Below are 13,251 nucleotides of genomic sequence, written 5' to 3' on the forward strand. Positions count from 1 at the left end.
CAGCATCAGTTGAATCACATCTTCCTCTAATATGTTAAGGTAAATTTCGGATTTCAGCTTACTAAATAATTTGTATATATGCTTGCCTAGCTACACGACCTGAAATTTGGTGTGAGGTTACGGGTATTGCGTACAGTGTTAACTCTCGCAAGTGCCACGTTCGGTAAATTCCCACTCACTTATGGGATGCGTGATCTGCGCTGCCTCGTCTCTCTCGCGTGCGTTCAACCCTGCTTGTGGAGAACTACTGTCCTGCAGACTTCAATTCCAACCCTGGTCCAAAACACCTGTCTGTAATTATCACATAACATTGAAACAAAAATTTCACAGAGCCAGAAACATTTGGCCTGAAAACACATCATGTGGATAACACTAGAGTTGATTAATTAAGTAATAATTAATCGATCAGAAGTTGCAATTAATGCCAGCTGATTATAGTTCCATTTGCACAAAGCGAAAAAAAGCCAGTCATTTTTAAATTACATTAACATGCAGTATGTAACTGGCGTACACTTTGTTCAGAATGTAATTTCACCAAGATGTTACTATCACGAACCTAGTGTCTGATTTTTGATCCTTGTCATTTATTTTATCGTTATATTTTGCCTTACACATTCATGCACATACACACTCTTCAAAATGGCGCTGGATTGTTGACAGGTCAAAATTTCTAGATCGAAATGTATATATTTTAAGAAAAGATATAGAATGAACTGCATATTAGCTTGCTTATTGTGCCCAAGAGCAAGATCTATTTAAATCCAGATATTACACCAACAAGAAACTATATGTTTCGAGCCACAGGTGGAAAGCTGTAGTTCTAACCATACAAATGTGCGAATGTTTGGTAAATGCAGACTCACTGAAGTATGCTAACAGTGACAGAGCATGTTTAACAATGTATCCCTGTCAAATTCTCCATCTAAAGCATCTTTACACAGACACATCTTTAGAGCAGCTCTCTCATGATCAATTGGTACACGTCTTATTTTCTGTCTGCTGTGCACACAAAACAATCAATGCACATGAACCATTGTTTCCTGCAATTGTGAATGTTTAAATTCGTTATTCCACCTCTATGCCTCATGTAAATGCACATAATATCTGCAGCTTCTATGCGGTGTAAAAACAGCTCTGTACAAATTGAACCAAAATGTCATACCACGAGGGACCCCTCACATAGAGGGGTTGTCCCATGCCTCTTATACTGTAGATAATCCTCCATCTCTTCAATTTAAACGGGTGCAAGGTTCAGTATGGTAAAGCTAATCCAGCATGTCATCTCAAGTTTGTTAAGGCAGGATTTCTCTTGGTTAAATATATGCTGATGCAGTAAATCTTTAGTTCCGCTGTATGCAAAATACGGAACCATATTCTTTGCACGTTGCATATGCATGAAAGCAGAGGCTACGCTGTCACATCACTAATTTATTTCTGTCCTAATGACGAGCTTGTCCGCCTGCCCATTAGAATATTAACCAGGCTAATTCTGAAAGGCTAATGGTGGCAAATTCCACAAGGCAATAAAATTGAATTCTCACTATCATTTCTAGCAATCTCTGCCATCAGCCCCGACATATTCATCAGCCAACTATTTTAATGCTCTATTTCAGGGAGGGGGGTGTTATTGATTTCACTCTTGTAATTGCTTATATTGCAGCTTGAATTTTCACATTTTAACCCTCAGGTCTATTAATTAATGCTCAGTAGATTATGATGTTTTACATGTGTTTATTAGGAATTACAGTCATTACTATGTTTGCTTCGCATTGTTTGCATTAGCTGTATAACATGAGCTGATTAGCATTTCTTCTTCACACTCATCCTCAATGCCCAGAGTTGGCTCTGGTATCCCAGTCTGGATATCATAGTGAGAAGATGGATGGAGTCTAATAAACGGCTAGGCAGAATAATGCCTGTGCTGCTATCTTTGGACCGGATCTGTCTGTTCAGATAACGTTGACTTTCTGTGCACACAGACTGATATGATTTTAACAGAATGGACACATTAGTAAATCAAACTATATTGGACTTCATGACATCTTCTGCACGTGACATATTCTAGAGACGTCTTTGCCTTTGATGTGAATGCCATTTCTCTTTATGAAGAAGGCACTAAAGCATTTTAAATCGAAAAGTCGCTCTGGGTTATGTGACATTTATCAAAGACTCTTCACTTGGCAATTTCTCTGTGAATTTTAATGCTTAATTTGGTGCTGTACCTTCACATGGGCTCCTTTGTAGATATTAGTACATATTTTGTCTTTTCAGGGGACATTGATATCTCTATCGTTCATCAGATCATAAAAGACAAGCACAGAATTAATCTTTAGTCTGAGCATTTTGTCATCCGATAAAGCAAAATGCCACTAAAGATTTAATCTCTTTGGAGCCTTAAATGTCCTTTGGGAATAATGAACAGCCGGGAATCATCGGTCCATATGAACTTCGCAAATGCAATGACAGTTGTGAGAGGTGTGATGCATGTGATGAGTGCGAACAACAGGCAAATCACTTGTCTAAATCAGTCTTCACTCAAACCACTGGTAAGATGTTACCTTGACAACCGGATAGTGGGGGCACCTCCTCTTTCAGCGTCCCTGTGGAGATGTCGCACACTAATGCAGCGAGAAATGGGGATATTAAATGGCTCGTTCTTTGCTCTACCAATTTCTCTCTCTTCCTTTATCTCTCTGTGCCTCGTTCTCTCTCTCACATCAGCACACAATTAGGAATAAAGTCCTCTGGCTTCTCCAGAGAGACGCAATTCAGAAACCCTATGTTGAATGATTGTTTCAGACAATATTGTTGATTTGATTTGCCACAGCTATGAGCACAATTGGCTGCAACACACATGGGCATGCAATGTTCATTTTTCCTTGACCAATATTTTCACCTGTATATTGGCATGTTTATTTTCCCTTTTTGGTTAGAGACCCCATGAAAAATAATTTATTTTTGTCACTTTTTAGTCCACATCTGTTTTTAGGCCTTCATATGGTAATATACCCCCTCAAAAAGTGCGGTCACGTTAGCAAACTTTCATGGGCAAAAACGGATGGAAATTATTGAAAATATGTGGTACACCGATGGGAGCAGAAAGCTTTTTTTTCTATTGACAGCCATTGAAATATAGTCATGTATTCTAAATAAATTTATTTGCAAGAGACATATAAATCATAAATACATGATATTATAGTAAAATGTTATGCCCGTGACTTTTTTGGAGGGCTCTAAAGCATTAAATAGACTTAACACTTTCTATTTGCTCAAGATATGCATAGTTCTGTCATGAAACTCTAGATAGCGCCGATAGGTTCTAACTCAATCTGATATAATCACATCATTACTGACATGGCGCAGCTGATTGTTTTTTTTCACATTAGCAGCCAATGAGCTTGCTGCTCAACATTCAAATACTTCTAGTGCTTGCTGCAGCAGTTGCAGCGTGCTTCAGAAATCCTCCACCTTCCCCAGCTCCACCTGTATATATTTGCTACAGGTTGATTTCATTTATGTTGTATTGGGATTATTTCATATTATATGTGCAGCAGCAGTATTTCTTACATGCTCACAGCAGCATGTCTGTGGATGTATTGGCAGTAGCAAGTATATGCTCCGCCGTAGCAGCATGAAAGCAGATAAATTCTGCCAAGACAAAACACATTAACAGTGCCATGTATATTACCATGCTAAACTCTCTGAGAGTTGTCATGACAGAAAGTAGTTAGTTTAGAGTTTAGTGCATGTTCTTGTGGTGCCATCAGTCAATGAGTGTTGTGATGACATCACTTTCCAAATTGATTAGTCAGATTGACTAATGACATTTACAGTTCAGAAAAAGCAGCATCCGGAACTGAGTGCCCATGAGCTAAACTGACAAATATCAAATCAGCTATGCTTTTGTGCCAGCAGAGCAACTGCCATTGACATGAATGTGAATTCTAATGGACAGCTTTCAAGTATAATAGATCTCCTTGAGATCAAGTTGCAAATGGCTATTGGGTGTGTAAAAATGGACAAGTCCTTTATCCTGACCCAAGTTCTTATTGTAGGAAATACATCAATATAGTAAAGTAGATTGTATTCATAAAGCCATTGGGGCTTTAAAATATTGCTTGATGTTCTCCTTTGAATGCTTGGACTATATTGACATTCTTTTGTGACTGTAGGATCTCTTCAGCAAATCAGATCCATTCTTGGAGATTTACCGGACCAATGATGATGGAACAGAACAGCTTGTAAACAGAACTGAAGTAAGCAGTTCCACCCCATGGGATAATAATCTTTCTTTTGCTGTTCATTATTCTTCTTTAGTTTATGCAATGATATTGATTTGTATCTACAGGTGATTAAAAACAATCTGAACCCTGTGTGGGAACCCTTTAAGGTGTCTCTCATTTCTCTGTGCAGCTGTGATGACGAAAGGAAGTTGAAGGTGAATATTAATGGAACAGGTCACTCCAGAATTGGCATTCTATGACTCATTTTGTTCCAAACCTTTATGACTTCATTTATTCTGTGGAACAAATTCATATGAATTCGTGCAACTTCACTTGTACAAATTCATACGTTTTTTGCTAAATCGTACGTATTTTACAAGTTGCCAATTCGCATGAATTTGTACGAATGACCTACACCAAACCCCGCTGCGATCAGGAATAGTTTTTAAATTGATTGGTCCACTGTTTTGGAACTTTGACTGATAAGCTGTGCCGCGTGTAAAAGTTGAAATTATTTTAACTTGACATGGTGTCCTAAAAACATGGCGCTCATTTGCAAGACGCTGCAAAAGACTTGAGACGCAACAGTCATACACATCAGTCTAGCGCATGTTTACATAGAAAAACAATGGAAAAGTAGCACATTGGAATTGAAAAACGCATTCTGTGTGAACAGCTCCAAAGATGATCTTTTTATTGCAATATAAATATATAGTAATCAGTAGCTGTGAAGTTCCAAAAAGAATAAAAAAATAATGCAACATTACAGTCCTTACAAATTATGCACTATTTTCCAAATATTGTAAAGGCGTTCAATAGTTTAGTTTTAAGGACAAACGGAAGTTGAAAATCTGCAATCTCAATTTACAGTTATGACAGAGGATTTGTTCCTCACATGAGTGATATGGACTACTTTTTTTTTTTTTGTACTTAAGAAATTCACACAGATTTGTTATGACAAAATCAGACATGATGAGCTATTCCTATATAAAAGTAATGACAAGAATAAAACCAAAATTACACATGGAACCATAAGAGACAATTGAGCAGATGTAATTGTCTGTGAACTGCAGTGCTTAGTCTGGGACTATGACTCGAGGGGAAAGCATGACTTCATTGGCGAATTCTACACCAATTTCAAAGAAATGCAGAAGATTTCCTCAGGAAACAAGGTCAGTGTGAGACATTCAGTCATTCCTTGGTGTTTGATATCGGTCATAGCTGTTTCCTGATGAGAATTAGAATGGATTAAAGAAATTGCACAACCCTTCTGCATCTGTGGTAAAAGTGACTTTGCTCTAGTGCCACCTTCAATTTTCAGCTCACCTCTTTGATCTCTTCCCGTGCCCCTGAAGGTCACATGGGAGTGCATCAATCCAAAATACAAACTGAAGAAGAAGAACTACAAGAACTCTGGGTTGGTTATTCTCAGTGATCTCAAGGTACGAGTCTGAAAGTCTATGCTTGTGTGTTTAGAGAGCTTTGTAGGCATGCCATCCTTATTTTAGGGATGCTAGTACTTGACAATACTGGCCAACCAGCTGTGAATGAAAAGACTGCGGAGTTATTATTGTTGTGGGTGGGTGTGACAATCAAGCTTAGCTTAAAGACATTAGCGGGGTGAGAAGAGGCTAATGCATTTGTCTTGTTTGTACGGATTCACATAAGGAAGCTTTTTATTTATAGTACTGCTTAAGTCTGTTGTTGCTGGTTTTTTTTTCACATGCATCAATTCAGTTTGAAACTTTTTTTTGTTTTTCATTAGGGCTATTATTTAATTAGTACATACATAAACAATTTCAGAACTGATTTAATGAATGCATTAACAGATAAAGCATTAAGTTTTGGGAAAACCAAACAACAGGCCCATGTGTACTAATGCACATTTATACAACAGCACACTTTACTGGTCAGCAGATTTATCAAACTACATACAAATGCCTAGAAAATACAATCACCGAACTCAATGCAAATGCCTAATAAATTAATAATAAGATACAAGACATACAACACATTAATTTGATTACTTTGACAGCAAAGGTTTTCATACAAAGTATCTAGTTTAACTGGCAAGACTTTCCTGGCCTACTAGCTTCACCAACACCAAACCAGCATTAACTAGTATTAAATAGAATGAAACAGAATATGAAATAGAATGCCTAGTTTCGTATCTCGTGTACAGTACTTGTGTGTTTGAGAGGCTAAAAGTTTGCAGATAGTGATTTCCGGTGAGCCAGGCAGATAAATGTGGCAGGGTTTCTGAAACTCACCCTCCATTCTTCATTTTGCAGCTTCACAGAGTCTATTCCTTCCTGGACTACATCATGGGAGGCTGCCAAATACACTTCACAGTAAGTGGGAACAGCAGTGCGCTCCACATTTAGCACCGTGGTGTGATCCAGACCCTTCACAGATTTACTGCCCATGTTCTCCAGCAAGCATGTAGAAACTGATGCCAGACGTGCTGAACTGATAACTGCCTCCTCAATGCAAATGCAGTTCATTTATAGTAGATTATACACGATTATGTGAGGCAGACTGCAAAACGTAATGTTTTTAAGTAGTTTTATTTCTTGTTTGCAAGTAAAAATAGCTAAGATTCTTAAAACAAGATTAGAATATGCTATTTCGTCCCTATTCACAGTTGTTATTTTTTTTTGTTACATTTTTTGACCAGCTGCTCTTGAGTTTTAGGTTGAGCCAGAATGTGATTGTTTCACGGCTGGAGGCAAAAGAACAAATTCATATCTCCTCCAAACTGTTTTAAGTCCCCCACCCTTATGCTTCCCTTAAGAGCAGCCAAAATGGGCCAAGATTATTAATGAATTCAATTGAATATTCATTTTTTAAATATCCGAATTCTCCCGTTGCTTGTTAAATGAAAGATAATCAGATGTCAAGTAGTGAAAGTCTCAGAGAGAATGTTTTGATGCAGGATTCACATAGGATCGTGATACAGTGCTTTAATATAATATATCAAGTGTTTACTGGGATATGAGCTGGTTTTCTGTATTATAGAGCATATGGTAGCTGTTTGTGGTATTTTGGATTATAACATCTGCTTGATGAATGACTATACAACTGGCTCCCCTCTAAACAAATAAAATGTACATACTGTCCGTTTTAAGCACTTTAATTATTTATACAGATGGCTATTTGATTGCAGAACTGTTCTAGTCCGGTTTTGTGTAACTTCCCAGGAAAGACAGCTCTTGAGTGCTTGGTTTTTTGTAGACTGACATTTTCTTTCAATTGTCTACAATGGAGACAACTATTGTTCCGGGCATGAAACTAAAGTGATTAAATTTACTTGACGATCGATCAGATTATGTAACCCATTCCATTTTTGTCCTGCATTTTGCAGTTTTATCAAAAGTGCGTCATGCTATTATCTCTCTAGGTTGCCATTGACTTCACGGCGTCCAATGGGGACCCTCGCAATAGCTGTTCCCTGCACTACATCAACCCATATCAGCCAAACGAGTATCTGAAAGCCTTGATAGCCGTGGGGGAAATCTGCCAGGATTATGACAGGTCAGTGTTGGTGTCTCTGCTGATGAGGTGGACACTATCACGCAGGCTTGTAATTTTTCTTAGAATTTAGTGCATGTAGAATGTCTCTGAAGGTTAGTGACTATGCTGTAATGCACAAATGTAGAGTGACAGTTTTTGTAATCTTTCTTTAAATCTATTTTATCCATCTTCGACTATTAATTTTTGGGTGATGTCACATAGGCTGCACAGGCCATTAGTAATTTTAACCAATATCTAAATGGCTATTTAGGTGTTGTTTTAGGTGACTGATGTAAGTAATGCAAATGTAGCCTTCTTAAAAAGCATTCCAAAATGTAATGTATTAATTGGATGCTAATTAAAGGGATAAAAAATGAAAGGGATACAAATTTGCTGTTAATTTACTCACCCTCAGGCCATCCAAGTTGTAGGAGACTTTTTTTCTTGAGTAGAACAGTAAAGAATATTTTTAGCTGAAACCGGGGTCCTTAGTGATTCATAAAATACAAATCAGCAGCTGCTCATTTTTGAGATACAAAGCATACCAAGGCACACAAAATGAATTCCTGTGGCCCCTGATGATGTATTGAGATCTTATGAAGCGAAACGTTTTGTCTGCGCAAGAAACTGAGCATTATTTACAACAATATTACCTGTAACCCATAGCCTCAGACAGTGAGGAATCAGATTATTTTCAGTGAACTGGCTCTTTTGGACAGTTCTTTTCAATGAACTGGTTCAATTCACTAGTTTGTGTACATTAATCATGCAATGACATAGGCCTATATATAATTGCATTATTAAAGTACCTAATAATGATGTGAAATGTGGATGTTTTACATGTCTAAAGCATAAAAAGTGAATAAATCATTAATCTCAGAAATCATTCTAATATGCTTAGTTATTATTAATTGTTATTGGTGCTTATTTATTGATAATGCTTTTTATTATCAATGTTGAATGCATATTTTTTCTGCATTCTTTGATGAACAGAAATTTCAATGAACAACATTTATTTTAAATAGAAATGTTTTGCAACATTACAAATGTCTTTACTGTCACTGCAACTGTACTGTTTTATGTGTCCTTGCTGAAAAAAATAATTTATTTTCTTTTTATATCTTACTTTACCCCAAACTCCCCCATTTAAATAAGCATAATATAACAGCTGTAATAGCAAAAAATGAACAACTAAAGGAAGCATTTCCATTATAATGCACCGAGATGATGGAGGGTGAACTTGACCTTGAGCCTCCACTTCCTGTTCAAAACACCTCTTCAAAAGTGGGTGCCAGCAGTTTTTCAGAAAGAAAGTACTCCTCCTCATTCGACTCGCATTCAGGTCTGGAACACCCACTTTTGATGACCCAGTCAGTTCCCAACAGACAAAACAAGTCCTGTCCAAGGGTGGGTTATAGACCGGGACAGTGCCTTAGGTCCTCTGACTACCAGAGGCCTTGAACTGAGAGAATCCTAACAACAAGCAAAAACATGCCACTACAGATGTAAAACTGACATAGAAACATACAGTATAGTGCTTGAATGTGTGCCACTGACAGTTGGCACAGTATGAAATGAATGAAGTAATGAGAAAATCTTTTCCTGGCATCTTGTCAGCACTATCAGGGTCTTTTGAACATCTTATTGCAGCTGTGATATTTCATACTATTGTGGTGTGATGTTGTCTCTTGCAATATGCACATGAGTTTATTCACATCGACGGTTTTTCTTTTAATTGTAAATGTAGCAATAACGGGGGTCCCAAAGGGCCGGATAACAGGGTCCCATCCATTGTGAAAAAGTTGTGCACTTATTTGTATTGAATGTGCACTTGTAGCATACTTCAATTATTAAAAGTATTTGTTTTGACAAAAATAAATAAATAAATAACGAAAGACAGTCAGAAAAGGCCACTTAAGTGTACTTAAAAAGTATACTTTCATGACTGTTTCTCAACACTTTAAAAGTGCACTTTGTGATAATGTCAAATTAAAAGTTTTACGTTAAAGTGAATTAAAAAAATCATTGTTTTATGAAGTGCACTTATTTTAATGTGTTGACTAACATACTTAAAATCTGTAGAGTAATTCAATTACATTTAGAGATTATATATTTTAATGAACAAAATTGTAACTTCAGCATTACAAATGTGTAATTCTAAATATATTTACATTCATGACATATACAAGTATAACTAGAAATGACATTACAAATATATTTTACTTACTTTACTTACTTACTTTTGTCATTTAGCAGACGCTTTTGTCCAAAGCGACTTACAAATAAGAAAAAGTAACTAAAACTAAAAAGTTACAACTCTATAAATACTATCTACCCACATATTTAAGAAAAGAAAGAAATTAAATAAAATTAACACATGCATATAACAACAACATTTCAATAATAAACATATCAATGAAAAAATTAAATAAAAAGCTACTACTATCCCTTGCCGGTGTCCCTGCCCGGTGGAAGTATATTTTAGTTCACACTTATTAATAATAACACACCATAATCATAAACTTAATAAAAATATACTGAAGTGTACTCCTTTTTCACCAAACTTTTTTTTTCTCATTAAATTTATCTCAAAAATTGGTCCCGGTATGAAAGTAAAATGGGTTGTGAATACAATTTTATGCAGACTTTTGGCCTGAATGTTATACAGTATATCCTTACATTTGAATGCATGGATAACCCAGTTAGATTATTGTGACAAAGGTAAAAGACTTAAATAAGTCAGACCTTGGTACAGTACTAGAGGGATCACTTTACTAAAGCTTGCCTGGAGGCTGTTTGTTGACTTTGAGGCATTGTTGGTTAGCTCGGGTCACTATTTAATTTGTTTCTTGTTCTGCGAGGTATCAGGGGTCTGTCTGATCCTTTGACTAAGGCCGTGTCCTTCCTTTGGGCTACATCCTAATAGCCCATGGCTCCACAGATCCTGCCAGCGACTGGTGCCAGAGACTCGCCCGTGTCTGTAGGCTGTGGCTTATTAAACCGCTGTGCATGTGGAACCCCAGTGTGGGAGACAATAGGAAGAAATCTGAACCAACTAATCTGCCAAATAGAATTTCCCTGTATTATTGGTCATTATTGGTCTTTTTGATCTTTATTTATTCAAACTGAACTAAATCATTGTGTGTGGGTAGTTAATATAGTTGCTTTATTCTCTCTAATTGTCCAATATTGCAATTTTTGCCTTCCCTTTTCCTGCCTGATTCAGAACATTGTGCATTAGTGTGTTCAGTGCGTTTCTTTACGGAAAGGCATTCCCTGTTTGTCTTTTAAACAGCCGTATCCCATGATCATTGATTCGGTTCTTGTTTTATTTAATGGTAGTTCTGGACTCACAGTGACTAAATCAATATGTGCTTAAGTTGTTGTGGGCTTACTACAATTAGCCTTATAGGAGCTGGTTAATTACCATCTTATTTATAATGAGATCTGTTTCAAAGGGAGGATTCTCTTCTCAGATCAAAGCCAAATGAGTCAACGGCTATATCCCCCTAATGAACTAAAGCACAAAGCATTGTGCTTAATGGCAATGCTTAACATATGATGGTGGCTAAAGTCGAAGAAACACACTCAAATGTAAAAGGTGCAGTGTGTAATATTGACAGCTAGCGGTTAAAATGGGTACTGTATTCCAAATTCAAAATACTGGAGAGAGTTGTTTCTCCTGGCCCCTCATCCTCAAACTCAACGCTCACATGAATTGCCAGATTGATGAAACGCAACAGGAATGAGTGCAATTGACAATTTATGGTGATGAATAACCAAGTTTTAATAAGCCTCGGGTCAGGTAGAATTTGTGATATTTGATCCGGTTTGTTTGCTGGCTTCCATTGCTGTTTTCCTCTAACTGGCAACCTGGGGTGTTTAAATACTATTGGGTAAATTGGCAGTAGGCGGAATTTCACAGACCAAAACAAAAACAGACATTCCGACACTGAACAAACATTTCCAAGTAGAACTCATTGACAAAAAAGTGCGATTGAAATGGACCTTTCGGAGAAGTATCAGCAAACATATTATGGTATGTTTATTCTTTAGTACAGCCAAAAAATTGCAAACAGCACCTTTCCAGCCCCTATTTTTATCTGATTTTTTATCCCTGTGGACTATTTTTCTACTAAAGCCCGGCTCACACTGTGCGATTTTGGCCACGATTTGGTCGTCTGAGACAAATTTTGAAAATCCTAAAATCCTAAAAGATTCCTATAATCCTAGGCTAAAATCGGTTGTCTAGATCGCTGGTTTGACATGTTCACCGACAGCCGATTAATGGCCGTTGCAATCAATTTTTTCCTCCGATTAAATTCTGGCAGTGTCAGAAGATTTCAGACACTTTCCTGCAGTGTGACATCTCCTACGACGACCGTCAAACCAAGAACCAATAGGAGCACTGAACTTGATGACGCAATTAGCGCGACAACTTCAAACCGTTCATTATTTGTAAAAAACAATATATGTACAACGTAAAGTTTACTTAAAGTTTATTTATTAAGGGGCAGGATGTTTAAACTCGAATAACAAAATTACCTCAAGTTCGCTCTGTAGAACTGGAAGTCCATAAAGTCCTCTTTTGCCCAGCCATGACTTGCTCCACACACGTCGTCTTTTTCGTTTTTTTTTTGTTTGTTTTTTTTTAACATCAAGGCATATAATTAATAAAACTAACGCTACACGTTGCTGTTGTTTGCTAGCTACCATTATAGCGAGAGAACGCGGGTCACGTATTGATGACGTAAAACTCCGAACAAGTCTTCTTGAGTACGTCCGTTTTTATCGCGTCTTGACTGTCGTACAGTCTGACATTAAGACAACTGAGATCCTACAGTCTGACATGGGGATCATGTTCGTACAGTGTGACAAGCAGCAATCGCAAAAGATTATTAAAAATCGCACAGTGTGAGCCCGGCTTAACAGTGATGCACACTTCAGTATCCAGAAGTCATCAGAGTGCTTTTCAAGTATGTGATTTCGGATGCGGTCTGTGAGGTCAACATTTTAAATGGTGAAATAACAGATTTTATTTCACCATTTATTTAGGTTTATTTTGATCACATATAAACATTTATCAACACATAGAGCTCATCAAATTTGGTAAACAGTAGCTTTACTGGACTTGTTTGAGAACAAACCTTAAATAAGAAACATTCTTGTGTGACACACAAAAACAAACATTATTGCTTTTCTCTTGTCAAGTAATCACATTTGAGCTTCTGCTTAGCAAATTTGATGTTCTCTATGTATGGGCGTTGATCAGGGTTTATAAAAGCTTTCATATAAAGTAATCATGACTCTTCAGAAGATTTGGATTAAATCAATTTATATGGATTACTGTTGTCTTTTTGAAGATGAATGAAAGCCTGATGGGTTTGGAACAACATGAGATTTAATAAATGTTGACATAATTTTCATGTTTGGATGAACTATTGGTTTAAGATAGCACTACTGTAGTATATGGTATTTGTTGAAGAATGCTTGAAGTTCTCCTGGGTCGTACACC

The 13,251-nt window shown here is 36.9% G+C and overlaps 1 protein-coding gene across 1 annotated transcript in view; it reads left to right on the forward strand.

The window, feature by feature from the left end:
* LOC306869200 (copine-7-like) overlaps window positions 1-13,251 on the forward strand; it is a 53,968-nt gene that overhangs the window by 23,562 nt on the left and 17,155 nt on the right. The window contains exons 6-11 of the mRNA XM_079415859.1: window positions 4,173-4,256; window positions 4,349-4,438; window positions 5,297-5,395; window positions 5,579-5,665; window positions 6,515-6,574; window positions 7,624-7,757. Coding sequence (XP_079271985.1) covers window positions 4,173-4,256; window positions 4,349-4,438; window positions 5,297-5,395; window positions 5,579-5,665; window positions 6,515-6,574; window positions 7,624-7,757 — 554 coding nt within the window. The remainder of the gene's footprint in view (window positions 1-4,172; window positions 4,257-4,348; window positions 4,439-5,296; window positions 5,396-5,578; window positions 5,666-6,514; window positions 6,575-7,623; window positions 7,758-13,251) is intronic.

This window comes from Barbus barbus, assembly GCF_936440315.1.
Source record: "Barbus barbus genome assembly, chromosome: 1".
NCBI lineage: Eukaryota > Metazoa > Chordata > Actinopteri > Cypriniformes > Cyprinidae > Barbus > Barbus barbus.